The following is a 21,359-nucleotide window of genomic DNA, read 5'->3' on the forward strand; positions in this document are numbered from 1 at the left end:
GGCAGGGAGGAGAAAGAATATAATCTGAAAGCTACTAAGACTTCACTTTTCTTCCTTAGAAAACAAAAACAAAAAACCAAACATATCTAATCTGGATTACTTAATAATTTTTATATCTGTTTTGAGATACAGATAGAGCATGAGCAGGGGAGGGGCAGAGACAGAGGGGAGAGAAATCCCAAATGGGCTCTGTCAGAGCCGGATGTGGGGCTCAAACTCACAAACTGAACCATGGGATCATGACCTGAGCTGAAATCAAGAGTGGGATGCTTAAATCAAGAGTGGGGTGAACCACCTAGGCACGCCTCTAATCCAGACTCCTTAAATCAACGTGATGAGTAGGGAGAACAATTGTGCCAGGAAATAAGTTTCAAGGTTTCTAAAAAGCCCCTAATAGAGGGTGCCCTCTCTCTTAAACACGGAGCCACTCGGGTCTAAGAGGCCTAAGTGGGATTCAGCTTCTCTGTCTTCAAGCTCTTTATACCTGTGTAAAATGGGAATCCCCAAAATGACATATTTCATATAAAGCCCTTTGTATAGTGCCTGGCATATAAGAAGCCCTCAGAGGGGCGCCTGGGTGGCTCAGTCGGTTGAGTGTCCGAATTCGGCTCAGGTCATGATCTCACAGTCCGTGAGTTCGAGCCCCGTGTCGGGCTCTGTGCTGACAGCTCAGAGCCTGGAGCCTGCTTCAGATTCTGTGTCTCCGTCTCTCTCTGCCCCTCCCCTGCTCATGCTCTGTCTCTCTCGGTCTCAAAAATAAATAAAAACATTAAAAAAAAACAAACAAGCCCTCAGAAATAGTGGCTATTAAGATAACACATACCTATAAACAGAAATCTGAATCCTATTATCTTTGTAGATGCTTCTTTAGTGAATGCATGATTCCCAGTCCTTGAAGAAAAAAAAAAAAATGAAACAATCAGTGGGAATAAATAAATGTTTTCCAAAAACGATATAATATTTATACAATTAAAATATAGATATTTTAAACACGAATAAGTGATTGGACATTTGTGTGTGTGCACGTGTATGCAAGTGTGTGCATGTGCATGATTTTCTTCACGGAAAATGAAGAAATGTTAGCATGGTGGTTAAGTAATAATATTCCATGCAGCGCATATGGTTTCCCTGTTCTGGATGCTGTACCTCGATATCACTAACCCTTGCTTCCAGTGCCTGTGGAGAAAGGCACTCTGTCGTTCATCGTTTTCCGCCTGGTTCTAATTGAGAGGAAAGGAGAACAAAAATGAAATACCAGTTGTGGTTTAGTTAGACTTCGCCTTATATATATATTTTTGGAAGGAATTAGTTGAATATGCACTTTTGTCAGAGCAGAGAATGTATTCTTCTGTCCATTCCTTTCATGTGGCCATTCCAAAGTCCCCCGATATGACAATATGCTAATCTTAAACCAATTCCTGTCAACAACATGGTATAAGTTTTCTTTGTATCATTTTGATTAAGAAATTCTTAAGGAGTGGACTCTAAATATTTTACAGTTTCTAAGAAAATCACCAAGCTGTTAGTGAAGTAAATATCTGTTTAATTTACAACCATCAGTAGTATAACTGATATTAGTCTGGAGAAAGACAAAGCACAATGAATTATACATGTACATCTAATTTTTTGTGTAAAAAAAGTTTTTTGAAAAGAAACATCTGCATCTTCACAGGGTACCCTGGGATTTTAATAAGGGAAGAGCACAGTCCACTATAAATCATTATCAATTCTACATTGTAATTTAGCAGCAAACATGTTAACATGGGAACATTAAGGTAATAAAGGAGCTTTATTGTTTGGGAAAAAAAAATCACAGTTCTTGACATTACAGCCTTTTTTTCTCCCCACCCACCCGCAATAAAAGGGCAAAAAATGTCAAGGAAATATTAATTTGTAAAATACCTACTCTTCTAGTGTTGACTGCTATATACCATCTCTGTTTTGTGGGGACATGTTGCAGAGGGGCGGGCCACTTCTTTCTGTACAATGACCATCTCACGCATCGACTTTACACTCTGCAGGTGTCCTGAATGAGGCCAGTAGGTCAGTGACACCAGTGGTCAGATGTCAAGGTAAACAAACAGATCAACACACATTTATCCCAAGATAACACCCTATGTTAGTACTATTGCCAAAAAAACCCAAAAAGATCCTGACTTTTAAGTTTGAAAAATATACAAAAATATCAGGACAATTATAAATTAATATATATTAAAGCATTGAGAAACAGTAAAAGAATGGCCTAAAATGTTAAGTACAATGTACTTTGATACAATAAATATTTCTCATGGAAACTGAATACTGTATAGGGCTGTTTAGAACTCATAGAAACAAAAATTCATATTATTACTAATTTATTTATCAATAATCTATTGGTTCTTTATCATCTCCTTTATCATTTATATTACAAAAAATTAATACTGGAAAACGGTAGATAAACACTTTTGTGTGCTTCTTCTGCTAACATGCTGACGTTTACAAAGAACATAAAACTTATTTTAGCACTCCCATCTCTCTCGGGAATAGAACCCTTGTCTTCAGGACACTATTTTGCACATCGTATTTCTCAACCATTTGTCCTATGAACTCTAGAATCCCATTCCTCCGCCTTGCGTGCTCACATTCACACGCGCGTGCTTGGTCTGTCCTCATAAACCACAAAGAGGAGCACGAGGGCGCATGGGTTTTATGCTCTGGGCGATTTCACGGCAGCACAGGGCAGCTCGGCTCTCCCTTTGCCGGTGCTTCTGTCTTCAGCATGTCGCAAAGATGAATTCGAGTTGCAACGATTCCCACTTTCGTTCTGATGCCTCCAGGTATCTCTCTCTTCATACTTCTCTAGCATCGGGGAAGCGTTAGTTCAAGCATTTTTTTTTTTGTTCCCAAATGCAGGAAAAAAAAAGTCTTTATTCTCATAATAAAAATAAGTCTGTTCTGTATTTTACAATATATTTCAAATATTTCCACTATGAAGCATTATTAATTAGTCCAACATGGTCAAGAAGTAGACGACATTTCCCAAAGACAAACGCTGCCAGGGACGCGCTTAGGAGGCGCACCTGGTACAGCCACACTTCACCACCTTTTCCACCTCGTCCACAAACGAAGACCCATCAGTGCATTCGAAAGAGTATTTCCGTCGCTTGCTCCTTAGGGGTCCGCAGCACTGCCCTCCCGTACATCCACCCCTGCATTCCAGCCGGGACACCTTCTTGGTTGTCTGGCACGCGGCATAGCCCTGCTGCTTTTGGTAATAATCTCTTATTCGCTCCCCTCGACACGAGAGTTCTAGAAAAGAACAAGAAGCACAAGCATTTCCAGGGCAGCCACTGTGAGTCATGCCAAGTGACCGTGAACCCACCACTCAATTCAGGAGGTCCTCCCTTTGTCTGCCAAGTGTAACTGCTGTCACCATCCTTCTATTCCGTATGATGGGCTGCGGGCACAGCCTGCTGGTCTTTGCAAAATACTTCTTTTGGGGGGGGGGGGCCTTTATTGTCTGCAAAGCGAATACTATATACGCGGACTATAAATACCAAGCTATTGGACTGAGAGGAAAATTGGATTCCTAAATCTTTTCCTTTATTGCAAAAATACACATCTTCTGTTTTTACACTACGGACAGCTGGTTTTGTTTACCACAGGGAGCAGTTTCCCGCGAGTGTGCAATTTAATTTATTAGAGCTGGGGTTTCATATCATTCAATCTGTTACTTAATACAAGTAACATTCCACTGACTTCATAAATTACCCTAGTATGAACTAGTTCAAAAAGAGACATCTGCTAAAAGCTTCCACGGGCACGTTCCTCTTGTCTCGTCCCTCTGATGCACACGCTGAAGTGCGCGCCAGCTGGAGGCAAGGCACGTTCCGATCACGCAAAGGAGAAGAAGGCGGGCCAAGAAGTCAGCACATTTCCCTCCCTCTCACCTGCGTGCTGTGCTGTGCTGAATCGGTTGGTTCTAAGGTCAAAGGTGACTCTGTCTTAAAACTGGAGCAGGACGGTGAGGGCCCTCCCCTCTGTGTCAGAGACGAATTAATAATATATGTGGATGGGGACAGCAGGTAACGGGAAGAAGCGAGGGAAGTAAGCGTGCTGCTACACAAGGTAAAAAGGAGTATTTTTCATGGCACATCAGAGAAGACGTGTGGAGGCAGCGCAAAATCCCGCTGTGGAGGCTGAGGACACTTTACATCTGGTGCCCTCACACCACTGGGAAATAAATCACCAGCAGCAACTCTAAGCCAGACACAGACCTGGTGCTCCTCAGATCACTCCTGTGTGTGTGTGTGTGTGTGTGTGTGTGTGTGTGTGTGTGCGTGTGTCTCCCTTTTTCTCTTTTCAAAGATGAGGGGTCCTCTTGCTTGCTGGGTCCCAAGGATGGGTCCCAGGCAGGTGGCTTACCTCGATCACAGCTGTCCCCGGTGTATCCACTGCTGCATTCACAGTAGGGCTGCCCAAGTCCTGAGAGCCTGCATTTCCCATGCTTGCACTTGATCCCCTGGCAGGGGTTAAAGAGGTCCTCCTCTTCATCACAGAGGACTCCCCCGTGGCCCTCCAGACACTTACAGCTGTAGGAGAATGCATTGATGGGCAGGCAGGTGCCGTGCACACATCTACAGCGGAGGAGGAACATGGGAATACAAACGCATCAGGCAGAGCGGATAAGAATGGAGAAAGGGTCATGGGAGGAATGTGAAGGAGATGTGCTAATGTGCCAATTTCCTCCTCTTCTCCTTCTCCCCCTCCTTCCCTCCCTTCCTGGGTGTTGCTTCGAGGATTGGGGTATGTGTGTGTAACTGCCAAGCAGCCCAAACTTACTTATTTCCCAGACAGGGGTCATTGGTCCTCTGGTCACAGAGGGGCCCGGTCCATCCCTCCTCACACTCACAGGTGAAGCCCGACTGGCTGCTGGGCTGGCACGTGCCGTGGGCACACACCTTCTTGTGGCACGGCTCACAGCCTGGCAGGATGCCGGTTTGCATGGGCACCTTGCGGAAGTCCTGGAGCTCGCTGTTGATGTAAAGGTTCCGGATGCAGCCGTGGAAGCTGGTGCCGTTTTGCCCAGGGGCCTGGCGCAGGGCCGCGGCCACGTTGTTCTTCCCGGGCATGCCTGTGGAGGGACACAGGTCAGCGGTCGGCTCTTCGGGGGAGCCTCAGCCATTTGCCACCCAGACCCGTTTAGGTCTTCCTGCAGGGTGGGAGTCAGAGACACTCCTTTAGGACAGCTAGAGACCATGGGCATCCAGTCCTGTGGTTCTCACCCTGCCTGCACATTAGAATCATACGAGATCTTTGAAGAAATATTGATGCTTAGAACCTCAGCGCAGACCTACTGGGTCACATTATCTGGGCAGGGGAGGGGAGGGAGAGGAGAAGGGTGTTTCCTTGTTTTGATTTGCCTTTTAGAAGATGCTCCAGGCAATTCTAATGCGCAACTAGAATAAAGAACCAAATTCATTGGTGGTCAGTCTCTAATTTTTAACATTTGTTTCAAATCAAACCTGACCCAGAGGCATAAATACATAAAACCTCAAAGTGTAGCTACTGTAGGCTAAAGGCAGGATCAGGAATGGGGAGAGAGATCAGTAGTCCCCCTTCTCTCCACCGACGTCTTCAACGTGGACACACACCCTGGAAGCCGACAGCTCCGGGAGGCACAGTGAGAGTTGGGTGACATGCTCAGTGTTGCCCAGTTAAGGAGCGGGTTGCAGTTCCGCTGATGAGTGAACCCCGTTATCTCTAGATAGCGGTTTTGTCCGTCCAGTCTTAGGGGGTGAAAGCTGCAACCTTTCACCCCGGCCCTGCCAAATTCTAAGCTGGGAACCAATTCAGCTCAGCACTGGCAACATCCTGAGCTCAGTTGTGGATGTCAGCATCTGAAAAACGCTCCCATGCTTCCTGTCATGACAGCACCTCATTGACATCATTTTTATTTTCTTGCTAGTGGAGAGTGAAGCCTTCATATGCCAAGAAACCAGACATACAAAAGAAATTCCTCCGAAAACAGAATTTGCAATCTTTGCATATATAAGTTCCAGTAGTGACAGTCATCTGGTAACCTTCATTTGGCAAAACTGAGGAATCTTTCCATGGCCTAAGCCAGACCCTGAAATAGTTCCTGGATGGGATCCTACATGAGACAAGCGTCCAGACTGCAGTGGGGTAAGGGGAGGGAGCCAGAGGCCTTCATGGCAGCTGACGTCCCCCGCAGCACTCACACCCTCACTGTGCTTGGCTGTGTGCTCCGAGCTACTGGCTGGAGGGCACAGGCTGGGGAAGACTCCATTCTCACTCTCCAGAGGGTTTGCTGCTTAGAAAGACCAGGACCCTCACACTCCCTGGGGCCTGACTCATGACAGCACCACGTCTGTATTCAGAGGAGCCGCCTTGGAGTTCTAGCAGGTACCAAAAGCAGACAGGCGGGTGTACAGAATCACTAGGCCAGAAGTCAAAGTCTTTATTGTTGGTCTGTGTGCCCATGAGCCTATCATTTTCTTTTTATTTTTTTAAATGTTTACTTATCTTTGAGAAGGAGGGAGGGAGAAACAGAGCATGAGCCGGGGAAGGTCAGAAAGAGAGAGGAGACACAGAATTTGAAGCAGGCTCCAGGCTCCAAGCTGTCAGCCCAGAGCCCGATGCGGAGCTGGAACTCACGAACCATGAGATCATAACCTGAGCCGAAGTAGGACACTTAACTGACTGAGCCACCCAGACGCCCCATGAGCCTATCATTTTCAACCTCTCTCGGGCTTGGTCTTCTCATGTAGAACATGAATGGAGGGACCAGAGCAGTTGTTTCCAAGTCTTTCATACATAAGAACCACCACAGGTCCATGTTCGGGAGGTGGCTCCAGGCCGCGTTCTCTCCCCACCTTGAGATTCTGACTGGTAGGAAGGCTTGGGGTGCAGGGATCTAAATGTTAACATGCAGGGTGACTTTGATGTAGGTGCTCCGTGGTCACACTTTGACAAGTACTGAATTAGCTGTGTTGGCTTTGAAGTTCCATAACTTCAGACTTTTAGTCTATGTCCATTTGGCCCTGGAAACTGAGTTGCTGTTTAGAGCAGGTCAAAAGAATGAAAGGTACCATTTCCAGGAAAGCACAAGTTAAAAAAAATTCCTTGGTCTGGGAGAAGGTCTTCCAATTTAATCGTATCTATAGACCACGCATGTATGGTCTTCTTTTTCACACATTTAAAAAGAACTTCCAAACTATTTTTAATAACTTATTTTGATACAGGTCCAATACAACTACGTGCACATGTCAAGACTAAATACCAGTGAAGTTCCATGGCAGGAAGAAACAATTAGTAAATGTATTCCTTTCATTCCCAAAGCTAACACTTATACAAGATCCAGCTATGATTATAATAATTTTTAAATGAAAATGATATATCACACATATATTTACTTTGAACAGGACATCACAGAATTAAAGCTATTCTGACTCAACCTTTTCACATGCTTGGCACATTTCTGACCAGTGAACCAGGTCTGAATTTACCAACAGAAGAAGACCCATGTTGGGGCTCAGTCAGTTAAGTGTCCGACTTTCGGTATTGGCTCAGGTCATGATCTCACGGTTTGTGAGTTTGAGTCCTACATAGGGCTCTGCACTGTCAGCGCAGAGCCTGCTTGGAATTCTCTCTCTCCCTCTCTCTCTGCCCTGCCCCTGCTCATGTGCTCTCTCAAAATAAACAAATAAACTTAAAAAAAAAAAACAGAAGTAGACCCATGTTGATTTTCTGCTTTTAGACTTTCCTCTATGCCATGGACTATAGCTGTAATTCAATCAATCTACCAAACAACAGATAACTTGGTAGACCATTTTTAACCTTAACAAGCTATACAAGTTTCAACATGACAATAAAGAAATCAAGGGTCAAGACTGGGGTCCTCTGTCCAATGGCGGCAAGAGGACGAGATGTGTGATTCATGGAGGGGTCTCTAAGTGCAGTTCTTAACTTATAACAATTCTATTAGATAATGCACATTCTGTTTAGACTATTATATAGAAAATCAGAAAGATTTGTTGTTTTGTGTTACATAAAGCCTATGCCATGGGTACCTGATAAGGCCTGGGAGGGAGAGCTGCCTCCCTGTTTTACTAAAGAACACTTCTGCAGGTGGGCCTAAGGCATGGGGTGCAGCGCCTCCAGGCTGGCCTTGGGGAGTGCACCTTTTCAAACTTGGGGAAAAAGATGAGCTGAGGTATGTCACTCTCTTTTGCTAACTCGGGTTCTCCTCCCTTAGCCACACAGAACCCAGGGATGTGGTCTTACGATTATGTTGTATTTTTTTAAATTTGAATTACCCTTGAGACTGGGCTCTGATTTGGAAGGAAATGGACCCAGGTGTTCTCTAGCAGTGAGGCTAGATTGGAGGTGGTTTCCTTAAGGCCTGGATGGACAGAGGGACAATATGGATTCTTCCTGACCCTCCATCTTTAGAAAGATTGGCACTTTTCAGTTTGGAATGAATGTAGAACTTTTTTTCCCCCTTTTTGAAAAATGTTCTGACCTAAGCACTCCCATTTTGTACTTTCCCCTTCCACACTGCATTGTAAAGGGGTTTTAAAAGATTCAATGAAATGATTTCTGATGAAAGGACAATAAATCAAGTGTAGGACAAGTCCAGAAATAAACAAAAAGCCACAAAACTCAAATGGCTTCCCTTTTTGCTTGATGTTAAAAAGTGAGTGGCAGTGCAAATAGATGGCTTTGGGGTCAGACAGACCAGACCTGGACCCAAATGAGGTCTCTATTACTTCATAGCTTTGTGAACTGGGACAAGTTTTGTCAAGTCCTTGAGGCTGTCCCTTAGGAACTATGAAACAAAATCATACCTACTTCCTAAAGTCTCTGAGGATCATGCTGGACACATAGCATGTGCTCAGTAAGTATAATTTCTTTTCCCTCAAACCACAGGTACATCTGTGACTTGCTTTACCAATCCCAACATAATGGCTGTTAACTGTAGTGCAGGCTTTTATTTTTAAATGAGTCTCCTAGTTGTGATTATCATGAAGCAATTACATCATTCAACTTGCTGAGCAGATTCACTCTGCAATCCTTGTGTTACAACCTACTATGATTACTTGAAGACTTGTATGTTTTCCCTACTCCCCTGGGCAAGAAGGGATACTTCTTCAACTTTGTAACGTTTATGCATGTATTAACTTGTTCTCAGCATATGGTAGACACTCAATAACCAATGGTTCCTAACAATTCAAAAAGTCTTTCAATGTGTTAAGATCTTCTGCTGAAAATTACAAAAAAAGCAGGTGCTCTGAACTTTCAGGACAATTCCAAAAATATTTTCAAGAACGTCTTGGAAGGGTTAACATAATTATGTACAATCCCAAGGTTACTATTTGGCAGGAAATAATGCAAACTTTGTGAAAATGCCCGTCCTGCTGAGGAAATCACTTACATTGACTTGCTCAAGAGCTTTAGCTTACTTACCTTTAAAATGAGTTAATTTTATCAGTCAATTCACCTCAATCCAATGTGATTTAATTCAATGTAACTCAATTCAATATCACATGCTTTCTTGCTCCTTTGCGTGAAAATTGAAATTCTGTACCACCAGCTTACACTTGCCCCCCACTCTACCACCTGCTCCCCACCCCCCACCCCAGCCCACACACACACAGAGAGGAAGGTTCTCTTCTTTGTGGGTCCTCTCCTCTGGACTCCTTCAGAACTTTGCCCACACCTCTGTTCCTCATCTCTTCCTCATCTGCCTTCTTGTTGGTTTAAAAAAAAAAAAAGTCCAGAAACTGCACTCTATTGTTCCAATCCCTAATCTACCCTTCCAACTCTATTTCTTGTTTGTTCACCTTAAGGTCTTAGCTCAGCAGAAGTACTTCCTGTTATGCCATACAAGTTGCACATTTAATTCATTGTTCATTCATTCATCATTCAATTTGGTTAATAATTATCCTATTATCTACATTAGTTGGCAACTGGTAGCACAGATAATATGAAATGATAACATCTGACAGAACTTTTTTTCTTTTTCTTTATAGCTTGGTCTTGACCCCAACAAAAGCAGCATCCCAGGCCCATGCATTATTGCTCTCACGTGTGTGCTCTCTCACTCTCTCTCTCTCTCTCTCTCTCCCTAAGACCTTGCTGTGTGGCCTCAGGTGTGCTGTGTAATTTTCAGCTCTTGTTAAATAATAAACCTCGAATTTTTCTCCAAAATTTTCTGATGGTTTTTGCTAAAGGGCACTTTGCAATCATAATACAAACCACAAGAACCTGTCCAACCACAGCAGCGGTTATTGACAGACTGAGACAGGCACAAAACAGGTCTCTTAACACATATCCAGGGCTCTTTCTTTTCTATCCATGCTGTCCATCTTTCAATGGCTGATCACTATTGGTCAATGGCCACAATACCAGGAATCAACAACTTCAGAGTTAGTCTGTGGTGAGAATCACAGGTCTTAGGGACCCACTGGATTTGCAACAGAGCTTACCTCCTACATAGAGCGGAGAGTCAAAATTCAGAGTCGACTGCTTTGACAAGTTGGTGATGATTTTGGGGCTCCCTCCATCCACAGAAAGGGAGAGACTCTGATCCAGGGCAAGTAGTTCCACAATGTGGAAGTTTCCATCATTGATCGTCTCCACGCTACAAAGAAAAAGCAACGTAACTAATGCTTCAATTTTCTTTTTATTAACAAAAAGAAGTTAAAATACAAACTTCAGTAAGCACTTCTTAGGAAAAAGATACTCCTATCTAACATTAATAAAGACAAACACTAGTAGTTGATTTCAAGATAGAAGATGAAGTACAATCAATTTCTACTTTTTAGGAATGGATACAAAATAAGCTTGTTTTCCCATTGGGAGGGGTGGAAATGGATACACTGAATCACTCTCTAGTCATATTCTTCCACTATGTAGAAATTATAAAGGATAATTTATTCTTTTGCTTTTAGATGCCACTAAAGTTTTGTTTTTCTAGACACTGTTACTCCAAATTGTATTTAAGACAAAGAACCCACATTGGTGCCAAATATCCTCTATAGATTATCACTGGCTTTGATCTTTTAAATGCTGCACAGTAAGACTTACCCGAACACACACACAGATACAGGAAGAATCAACTTGGTGGGATCATTGTGGTTGGTAAAATGTATTAACTGATAATACACTCTTCCCTTCCTTGCATTTTCAGAGGGATGGCCATCAAATGAGATTACTGTGAAGAAGTCTATGCTCAGTGGAGAGTAACAGATTCAATGGAATGCTTAACACAGCCATAGCCAGTAGTGTTGACAATGCTTCTTCAGTTTTCTATTACTTTTAAGGGACAGGTCTAACAGTCATTCCAGAATTTGAGAGGGCATATGGAAATTCACAAAATGGCTAAAAACAAAAAGATTAAGAAACAAAGATAAATGAAAAATGGGGAGTTAAAATAAGATGAACTGGGGTACAATTACTAGGCAGGTGCTATATGGCTGTGAAGTGTGCTTGTAAATCTAACACATGGGTTAACAGCAAAGAGGAGCATGGGACCAATGAAGAAAACAAGAATTGATACATGGCAGTGTCATGAATATATTAACCTCCCACCATGGGGGCAAAATATGGCATAATGGAAGTTGGGGCCAAAAGTAAGTAGTGAATATTAAAGACCCAATATGCTGGGATATCAACTAGGAAGATGGAAAAAAAAAGGCTCAAACATGGAAATATGGGAGCATGTGATAGAGAAACTGTGCATACTTAATATTCCCTATACAAGCTGATTGCTTAAATTTCTGGGTACTGATATTTAAGTTTGCAAATAGGCCACGCCTGGAAAATAACAGAAAAAAATGTGTTGACATTTCTGTATGGTTCTCACCACAGGTGTCTAAACATATCCCTTTGTTTGCCAACACAGAATAAAAAGTTTTTGTGGTTTGACCACACTCTAAACATTCTGCAGAACTGTGAAAATATTTGAAGTTTCTGGTTTTAAATGGTTGCAAGAGTTCACACGTACAAAGATCTTTGATAATTTGTCTCAGATATCATCTTTTGAATGATAAATATTAAATCTGCCAATCAATGTTTTTATCTTCTGCAGATTTAATTATCCCAACACTCAATACCATTAAAATCAACAGAGGAAACAATATACAGGAAAATCATTCACTAAAAAAGTTGGATACCAACTGCTACTGGTCTTAAATAGGATTGTCTTCTAAAGGAATATACCAGATGGTATTATTAGCTAATGGGTAAGCATACAGATTTTAGAGTCAGATGAACCTGGATTTGAATTCTGGTCTTGTATTTATGAAATGTTTGACCTTAGATAAGTTACTTAATTGCTTATACACTTCAGTCTTCTCTTCAGTAAATGTTAATATATATTTCACCCTCTGGTGATTAATTTGAGGTCGTATGAAATATATATTTTTTTACAAGTGCAGAGTGAGACATCCAGCATATAGAAAGTGCAAAGTTAAAAGTTAGGTATCAGCATCACCATCACTGCCACCGCCATCATCATACAAATAATCCAGTATTATTTCAGTATCTTCTTCAGGAAGAAATTAGTTAGCTTTATTTTTGATATTAACTGTAAAATAATGCTAAAGACTAGCAGAAATATAACAGCTTCTTTGGGGGCATATCTTGTTCAAGTTACTAAAAGTTTTACGTAAACTATTAAAATGAAGATGTGCATAGAGAGTGGAGACCAATTAATTGCTTTTTCCGTTGTGATCATATACAATATGTAAGTGGTTTTCTATGACTGCTGTATGATCACTGACCTTGATTAAGTCATAAATATTAACACGGGACTTCCTTTTTTCTTTACATTTGCAAAGAAAAGTCCCATTTGTACTAGAAAATGGGTTCCTGGTCACACATCAGTCTTAGACAATCAACACTGGCATGCCATCGTTAAAGATAGTGTTTGATGCAGTATAACTGAGTAAGCTACTTCAAAGCAGGAGCCGTGTGTTATTTATTTCTGTATTCCTTAATGTATCCAGGAAAGTTTCTGATAAAGAGTAGATGCTCAAAAGATGCATGTTAAGTAAATGAAATGCGAGGGAGGTTTATTAACAATAACATACAGTTTTTTAGCACTACTAACTGGATTATGGGTATAGTAAAGAGGTTTCAAGCAGACCCAGGGAAGGACATCCAAAAGATGAATTTTACTTAAAAATTTGGATTTTTCAGTAATCATATTCTGCAGGAAATACTGGGAGATAAATCTGGTTCAGTGTGTCCTCCTTAAGATGTGTGACGTTGGATTAGTGTGAGTTCAAGTCGTTTTTCTGTTTTATTTTCCTCATCAGGGAAATGCAAATAATAAGACCAAAGAATTACTTAGCCCAGACTATCGGCCGGGTGCTGTTCTAAGAACTTCACATGTAATAACTCTTTTAAGAATCAAAACAACCCTAACAACCGGGCACTTAGGGTACTCAAGGGGGCAAAGCCCGCTGCTAAAACAGATTGGAAGCTGGGGTTCCTGCTTCTAGAGTACACATTTTTAATTATTACATGCCACATTTACAATAAAAAACCTGAAAAGTAACTAGTACTATATAAATGGCATGTGTTCTCATCACTACCAAGCTTCTAATAGGTGATTTTTCTCCCAAATATCCCAAGAATAATGTTCTATGAAAAAAAAAAACACACTTATATGATGGTTACACAATTTGGTACATTTACCAGAAATCATCAAATTGTGAAGAAAAAAAAAAGAGAAAAAGTAATAATCTTATTAAAAAAATGTTTATTTTTGAGAAATGGAGAGAGAGTGAGAGCAGGTAAGGGACAGAGGGAGAGGGAGACAGATGATCTGAAGTAGGCTCTGTGCTGACAGAACGCGGGACTCGAACCCACGAACATGAGATCAGGACCTGAGCCAAAGATGGACTTGTAACTGACTGAGGCACCCAGTTGCCCTCAAAGTCATAATCATATAGTTCGAGTCTGAAGGTTATGAGAAGACATATAAAGTACATAGATTTCAAACATGGAATGGGATTCTATTTTCCCAATCATATGTGAAATTTAGACTGGTTAGATTTTTTTCCTCCCAAAAGTTATCACTAAACTTAATTCCATTTATATTTCCCTGGAATTAAATGAGGCCTCACCATGGTCTTTTGACAGATAAGTAGTGTGAAATTAATATTTTTAGATTCTTTGGTCATTAAGATGATACTGTGTGTATGAGCCTGAAGAGAGTACTTGAGAGCTAAGAATAGTCTAAATTGGTGTTTCATGCTGCCCTTTGAAGCAGGAGATTAACCAGGGGATGTCCAGAAATCCTTTGCCTCTATACCATTTAAAATAAAAGCAGTGACTAACACATCAGTTGTTACAAGATACTACTGAGCCATCATCGATTTTACAGTCTATCCCGGTCATTCTTACCTATCCACTCACAATGCACAACATCCTTTTGGGTTCTGAGAAGTATTGATATGCTCTTTCACTACTCCCGAGGGAACTGTGTAGTTGATGACTCATGAGAGTCACAAGTGAATCATTTAACATTGAGACTTTCCACTGGGAACACACATCGAATTTATTACCATTAGTATGCATTTAGTTTTACTACACTTGCCTATTAGCTGAGATTTTGTTTTCTTGATTTTCTCAGTGGATGTATGAAAACAAAGCAGTTACTCAACTATGTCTTGTGGTTTTGTTACAGAAAAAGAGTTTAAAAACTCAGAGCCTAAAAGAAGAGAGGCTCTAAGTTGCCTATGGGGATTTTTTCTTTTCTTTTTTCTTTCTTTTCTTCTTTCTTTCTTCCTTCCTTCCTTCCTTCCTTCCCCCCCTTTTTTTAATGTAGGATGCATCAACATGACATTTTTATATTTCTATCTTGACTTTAAATCTTAAGGTATTTCAATAGTTTAATAAAGGCAAACAGTTTACTTGGCTTATATGAGCTCTAGTTTTTCCCCTTAAAAATTTAAAGAATCTGTTGGCATATTCTATGCAATGAAATAGGAATCAGAAGCCAGACCAATTCAACTGGTCATCTCATTTTGATTATCTCTGGGATGAAGATACTTCATCTGTGGAGATGGTGATGAAATATTTCCCTGTTTACATCTTCAAATCAAAAGGAATAGGAGGTCAAAGGGGATTAAAGGTACTATTATTATTTTTTAAATGTTTATTTATTTTTGAGAGAGACAGAGAGTAAGAGCAGGGGAGGGACAGAGAGAGAGGGGGACAGAATTCCTGAAGAGGGCTCTGCTGCTGAGAGCAGAGAGCTCGATATGGGCTTGGACTCATGAATGGCAAGACCATGACCTGAGCCCAAGTTAGAGGCTTAACTGACTGAGCCACCCAGGTGCCCCAGGGATTAAAGGTATTAATGCAGGTGCATACAAGTTTTCAAAGGGATGTCTTACGAAATAATTGATTGACCAAGCATACTTAGATTTTAATAAGTGCTTTTGAGGCAAATTACCTAATTTAAATAAAAATGCACTAAAATAAAAAAGGGACTTATATATTTGAACATACAGTAAGAGTCACATGTAAGGCAATGACACTTGCATTTACCTTCCTTATCAGGATATCTGAGCATCAAGAATATCCATAAGCCACCAGCATCAGTAATTATTGTGAGCCACTTGTGCCCTAGCACTATAGCAGGGATTTTACATGTGTTACTTCCAGTTCTCAAAACCACACATGAAAAACAGGTATATTTCCAATTGTTTAGACTAGGAAATAGAAGCCCAAAGGGGTGAAGTAACTTGCTCAAAGTTATAAAGCTGGTCAACAGTGCTGCCTTCCCATACGGCATTATCAAGAGCTGCTGAGTGTTTATCTTGGAAATGAGACCTCGCAGATTCTGTCTATTGTTTTTCCAATGAGACTAAATTCTTCTCCTTCTCCTTGGTTTTCATTTTTGTTTTTTTTTTTTTTCATGTAAGACTGTAAGTTGCATAACCCAGAGGCTGTATAGCCAAACAAACCTAATAATTGGTAGGGAAAAGTCCTCTGATGTCGTGTTGTTCCCTAAATACGAAAACTGCTTAACGCGAGGTACAATTTCCGCTTTCATAAGATGGTTCATCTGATTGCTTCATTTAAAAAATTAATTTAATTTTTAAAAATTACAGTTGACACAATGTTAGTTTTAGGTATACAACACAGCAATCCAACAGCTCCATACATTATGCTGTGTTCACTACAAGTGTAGCCAGCCTCTGTCACCGTCTAATGCTATTATAGTATCACTGGCTATATTTCCTATACTGTACCCTTTATCCCCGTGACTTATTCATTCCATAATTGGAAACTGGATTTCATTTTTATTTTATTTTATTTTATTTTAATTTTTAGAGAGAGAGAATATTTATTTATTTTTAATTTTATTTACTTTTTAGAGAGAGAGAGAGAGAGAGAGAGAGAGAGAGAGAGAGAGTGCATAAGCAGGGGAGGGGCAGAGAGAGATGGAGACACAGAATCCAAAGCAGGCTCCAGGCTCTGAGCGGTCAGCACAGAGCCCGATGCGGGGCTCAAACTCGCGAACTATGAGATCATGACCTGAGCCAAAGTTGGACACTTAACCGACTGAGCCACCCAGGTGCCCCTGAGGAAAAGAGAATCTTAAGCAGGCTCCCATGCTAAGCACAGAGCCTGATGCGGGGCTCGATCCCAGGCCCCTGGGATCATGCCCTGAGCTGAAACCAAGAGTCAGACGCTCAACTGACTGAGCCACCCAGGCACCCCTGGTTTCCTTGTTTTTATTTTATTTATTTATTTTTTTTAATTTTTTTTTCAACGTTTATTTATTTTTGGGACAGAGAGAGACAGAGCATGAACAGGGGAGGGGCAGAGAGAGAGGGAGACACAGAATCAGAAACAGGCTCCAGGCTCTGAGCCATCAGCCCAGAGCCTGACGCGGGGCTCGAACTCACGGACCGCGAGATCATGACCTGGCTGAAGTCGGACGCTTAACCGACTGCGCCACCCAGGCGCCCCTGGTTTCCTCATTTTTAAATAGTAGTTGACTATGTTTCCCAAGAAGCTGTCTGGTTTGGAAAATAACATTAATCTGAATCTAAAGAAAGAAGCATACCATTATTATTATTATTATTATTATTATTATTATTTAAGTTTCTGCTTGTCTGGATGAAAAAAAATGTCACTTTGAAGGGCAATTGTTAGCCTGCTTGAGAAAAAAAATCCATCCCTATCTCAGGATCTACTGCTGATGGTAGCTTTAAGTTTAGGCAGTCAACCTCATTCATTCATTCATTCATTCATTCATGGCATTATTACCAAGTCCCTTTTCATGCTATTCTCTCAGCACAGTAAAAATTAGGCATGTGTGTGATATTCTACATTCATTCACTTGTTATGAAACTTCTGTCATCTCTGTTGTTGCAGATCAGGTTCCTTAGACAGTAGGGTGCTGGCAGTGTGTAAAACCAGTTCCCTGACACAAGAAAAAGAGTCCGGACTTGTCGCATTTGCTGACCGCCGTGGTGGACACATCCCCAACACGGCTGATTTCTACATCGACATCAGGCATGATGTCCCAGAATTTGGATACGGGAAGAGATGCACACCACTGGCTCTCGGAGCACAGCTCAAATATATTCCTTTTACACACGTGGTTCTCAAATTGTGGTCCCTGGGCCAGCGCGTCACCTGGGAGCTTGCGGCAATGAACGTGTGGGAGCTCATCCGAGATCTGAATCAGAAACTAGAGGTGTAGCCCACTGATTTGTTTTCTGACACATTTTTCAGGTGATTCTGATGTGTGCTATTTGAAAACAGTAGCTCCCCACCCCTGCCTGCATGGCTGGCCCTGGTAGTGGTATGTAGGTCTGCAAAAAACTTCAGTCTTCTGTCAGATAGAAGAGATAAAACGAGAAAATGTGCAGGCTACTTCAGTTCTGTGAAGGAGGAATAACTGCTACATCTTGGGTTCTCTTAAACATACTTAAAACTATGTTAACTGCTCTCTCTAGACATAATTCCACGATATAATGGTTCTTATATCGATCCATTTAAGACAATGACTGACATCTAAAATAAAATCTTGGGGCACCTGGGTGGCTCAGTTAGTTGAGCATCTGACTTTGGCTCAAGTCATGATCTCGTGGTTTGCGAGTTTGAGCCCGGCATCGGGCTCCTTGCTGACAGCTTGGAACCTGGAGCCTGCTTCGGATTCTGTGTCTCTCTCTCTCTCTGAACCTCCCCTGCTTGCACTCTCTGTCTCTCTCTGTCTCTCAAAAATAAACATTAAAAAATAATATTAAAAATAAATAAATAAAATGAGGGGCACCAGGGTGGCTCAGTTGGTTGAGCATCCGACTTTAGCTCAGGTCATGATCTCACTGTTTGTGAGTTTGAGCCCCACATCTGGCTCTCTGCTGACAGCCCAGAGCCTGGAGCCTGCGTCAGATTCTTTGTCTCCCTCTCTCTCTCTCTGGCCCTCCCCTGCTAGCACTCTGCCTGTCTCTCAGAAATGAATAAACATTAAAATAAAATAAAATAAAATGAAGCCTTTTAAACCAAAAAAAAAATCATAGAGAAACAATTTAATGTATAATTATTTTCCCCTAATTTCATCAGATTTCATTTACTAAAATAAACAAAATCCATTTCCATCAATGTTGAAGATTAACCAGACACCTGAAAAGAGGCACTCAAAGTACAAACTTATTCCCACACACAGTGTTCCAACAGCACATTAAATAATGCAGAATTTGGAAAATAAATTTTTACTACATTAAATGTTTTATAACATAACATCATGCAATTAAACTGAACATATTTTCTGGTGTAACAATATGTAAGACTACTCCCTTTTAAAACATTAGTGTATTTTAATAATGTTACATAAAGTAGAAACACCAAGATTTGAACATTTAATTCAACCAGACAAAATAATTACTAAGCAATTTATGGGAGAGCAGATGGCCACAGTGTAATTGATGGCTTTCTCTATAATGATGGAGAAGGAGTACCTTTCATCAGAGGTCACATTTTAGTAGGGCCTGAGCAAGGTCAGAAGCATTTGGATAAATGCCAGAAAATTAGTAAGAGCAGAAGGAAGACTTGGGACCAATTTCAAGTTGAAGGTGAGGGAAAGAAAAAGATGAGGAGGAACTCCAGGTTTACGACGCCTCTCAATGACAGTAGGAATGTGACAGGGACACAGGTTTGGGTGAAGCAAAGAAAATAAGCTGTATTTCGGACATTCTAAATTTATGATCCCAATAGCTAGCACTATTTGGTATGTGTTGTTCTAAATATTTTTCATGTATCAAACATAAAATTCTTACTACGATCCCACAAAATGGAACCATGATCCACTACACCCATTTACCAGGTGAGTGAGGCCCAGAGAGCTTATGCGATTTACCCGTGGCACACAGTTACTAGATGGCAGTGCTGGGGCTTGAATCAAGGCAGACTATCTTTAGAGCACCTGTCCTTTTCTATTTAATTTTAGTTTGAGTGGTAATGGCATTCAAATGGCTCAAAAATCAAAATGATGTGAAGTGGTGTTCATACACAAATCTCTTGCTTCCATCCCACTCTTTGCTCTCTATTCCTAGTTTCTCTCTCCTTTTAAAAAAATATTTACTTATTTATTTTGAGAGAGAGTGAGAGAGTGCACATGTGTGAGCACAGGGAAGGGGCAGAGAGAGAGAAAGAGAGGGAATCCCAAGTAGGCTCCTTGCTCAGCACAGAGCCGATGTGGGGCTCTATTCCACAACCTTGGGATCATGGCCTGAACTGAAACTAAGAGTTGGATGTTCAACCGACTGAACCACCCAGGCGCCCCATTCTGTTTTTCATTATGCAAATGCATGGACATAAAAATACATGTATTTATTTACCCACCTTTGACACTCTTCTGCCTTCTTTTTCTTTTGAACAGAGCACCGCACCTTGAAAATCTTTCTGTGTCCTACATAGAAAACCTCCTCCTTCCCTTTCCACCTCCCTTTTAAACAGTACATTCCATTGTATAAACTAGAAAAGGGCTCTTTCCTAACTTTTGTTTTTATAATCAATGATGCAGTGCAGTAGCTGTGCACATATCATGTCTGTATCTTCAACTATATCTGTGGCACAAATTCCCAGAACTGGGATTTCATAGGTTAGAGAGTAAATGTATTTGTAACCTGGATACATATTTTCAATTGCCCTCTATGGATATGGTAGACAATCTGTACTTCTAGTGTTAACGGGTAAGGATAGAGAATACACTTGCAACTCCCCTGCCATACTCCAGAAATAGATACCGGAAAAATGTTCCTGTATTGCTACATGCAGATGAGAATGAAGACAATGTGAGTGAGGAGTGAGGACAGAGCTAAGTTTGGGATTTAATACTCAGAGTGACTTTATGGGGTACGTGCTGTATCATTATTTATAGCTATGATTTATGAGACACAGAAACATTAAGTATCTGCTCCAAGTTTCTCCCCCAGTAATTGGTCAAGCCTAGATCTGAACACACATCTTAGTGCCAGGATTTTTACTTGTCAAAACTAAAATCTCCTAGTGTGCTGAAATAATTCAACTGTTCTCTATAGTTTCTATTTCACAAGCATTTATTTTCTATTCCATACTGAAGTATTAATATATTCATACACATATAATATACACATATCAATATCAATCATCAACCAATCAACCAATCAATCATCTCTCTATCTGAATTCTAGGTTATTGTTGCTTTTCTTTTACCTAAAAATAATGTGATGACTTTTCTTATACTTAAAAATAATGTGATGATTTTCTTAATTTTTGTGCCATAAATCAAAAACCAAGAGTTAAATGAAAACTGTTTTCCCTGGACCTTACAACAGATGTCCCCATTAGATGATCTGCAAACAGAGAAATGAACTTCTCACTCATAAAGAAAAGCATATTATGTGATACTATTCTTTTTTGTAAACTTCATATGGTATGCTCTATTGTTTGTCAGGCAACGATGGTAAGAACATAGACTGAAGATAAGCTCTTTATGGTAACTTCTCATTTTGATATAACCACATGGGTTTCTACAACTTATCTAGAGGTATTTTAAGTATATTTTATGTGAACACTAGCTTTAATAAACCAACTTCAAGAACCTTTACTATGGTTTCTGAGAGTGCTGTGCTCTTTCACTGCATAAAATAAAAGAGAAAAGTAAAAAACAAAAATGAACCACAAAACCAACATTCTGAAACTTTTTTACAGGCTCAAACAAATTGAGGCTATATAATTTAAGGCCTAGCAATATCTAAAATGTTGGCATTAATTCATCACCATTTGGACATGAAATTCATACTCCATTTGGAAACCAATAATGATGTGTTTGTTTCCATGCT

The 21,359-nt window shown here is 40.7% G+C and overlaps 1 protein-coding gene across 5 annotated transcripts in view; it reads right to left on the reverse strand.

The window, feature by feature from the left end:
* Positions 1 to 1,770: 1,770 nt before the first annotated feature.
* Positions 1,771 to 21,359, reverse strand: part of SLIT2 (slit guidance ligand 2) — a 375,759-nt gene continuing 356,170 nt past the window's right edge. For all 5 annotated transcript variants that reach the window (XM_047857138.1, XM_047857140.1, XM_047857137.1 and 2 more), the window contains 4 exons: positions 10,491 to 10,645; positions 4,822 to 5,113; positions 4,405 to 4,616; positions 1,771 to 3,288 (listed from right to left, as the gene is read on the reverse strand). In XM_047857138.1, the coding sequence (XP_047713094.1) occupies positions 3,047 to 3,288; positions 4,405 to 4,616; positions 4,822 to 5,113; positions 10,491 to 10,645 (901 nt within the window). In that variant the 3' untranslated portion in view covers positions 1,771 to 3,046. The remainder of the gene's footprint in view (positions 3,289 to 4,404; positions 4,617 to 4,821; positions 5,114 to 10,490; positions 10,646 to 21,359) is intronic.

Source organism: Prionailurus viverrinus, chromosome B1 (genome assembly GCF_022837055.1).
Source record: "Prionailurus viverrinus isolate Anna chromosome B1, UM_Priviv_1.0, whole genome shotgun sequence".
Lineage (NCBI taxonomy): Eukaryota > Metazoa > Chordata > Mammalia > Carnivora > Felidae > Prionailurus > Prionailurus viverrinus.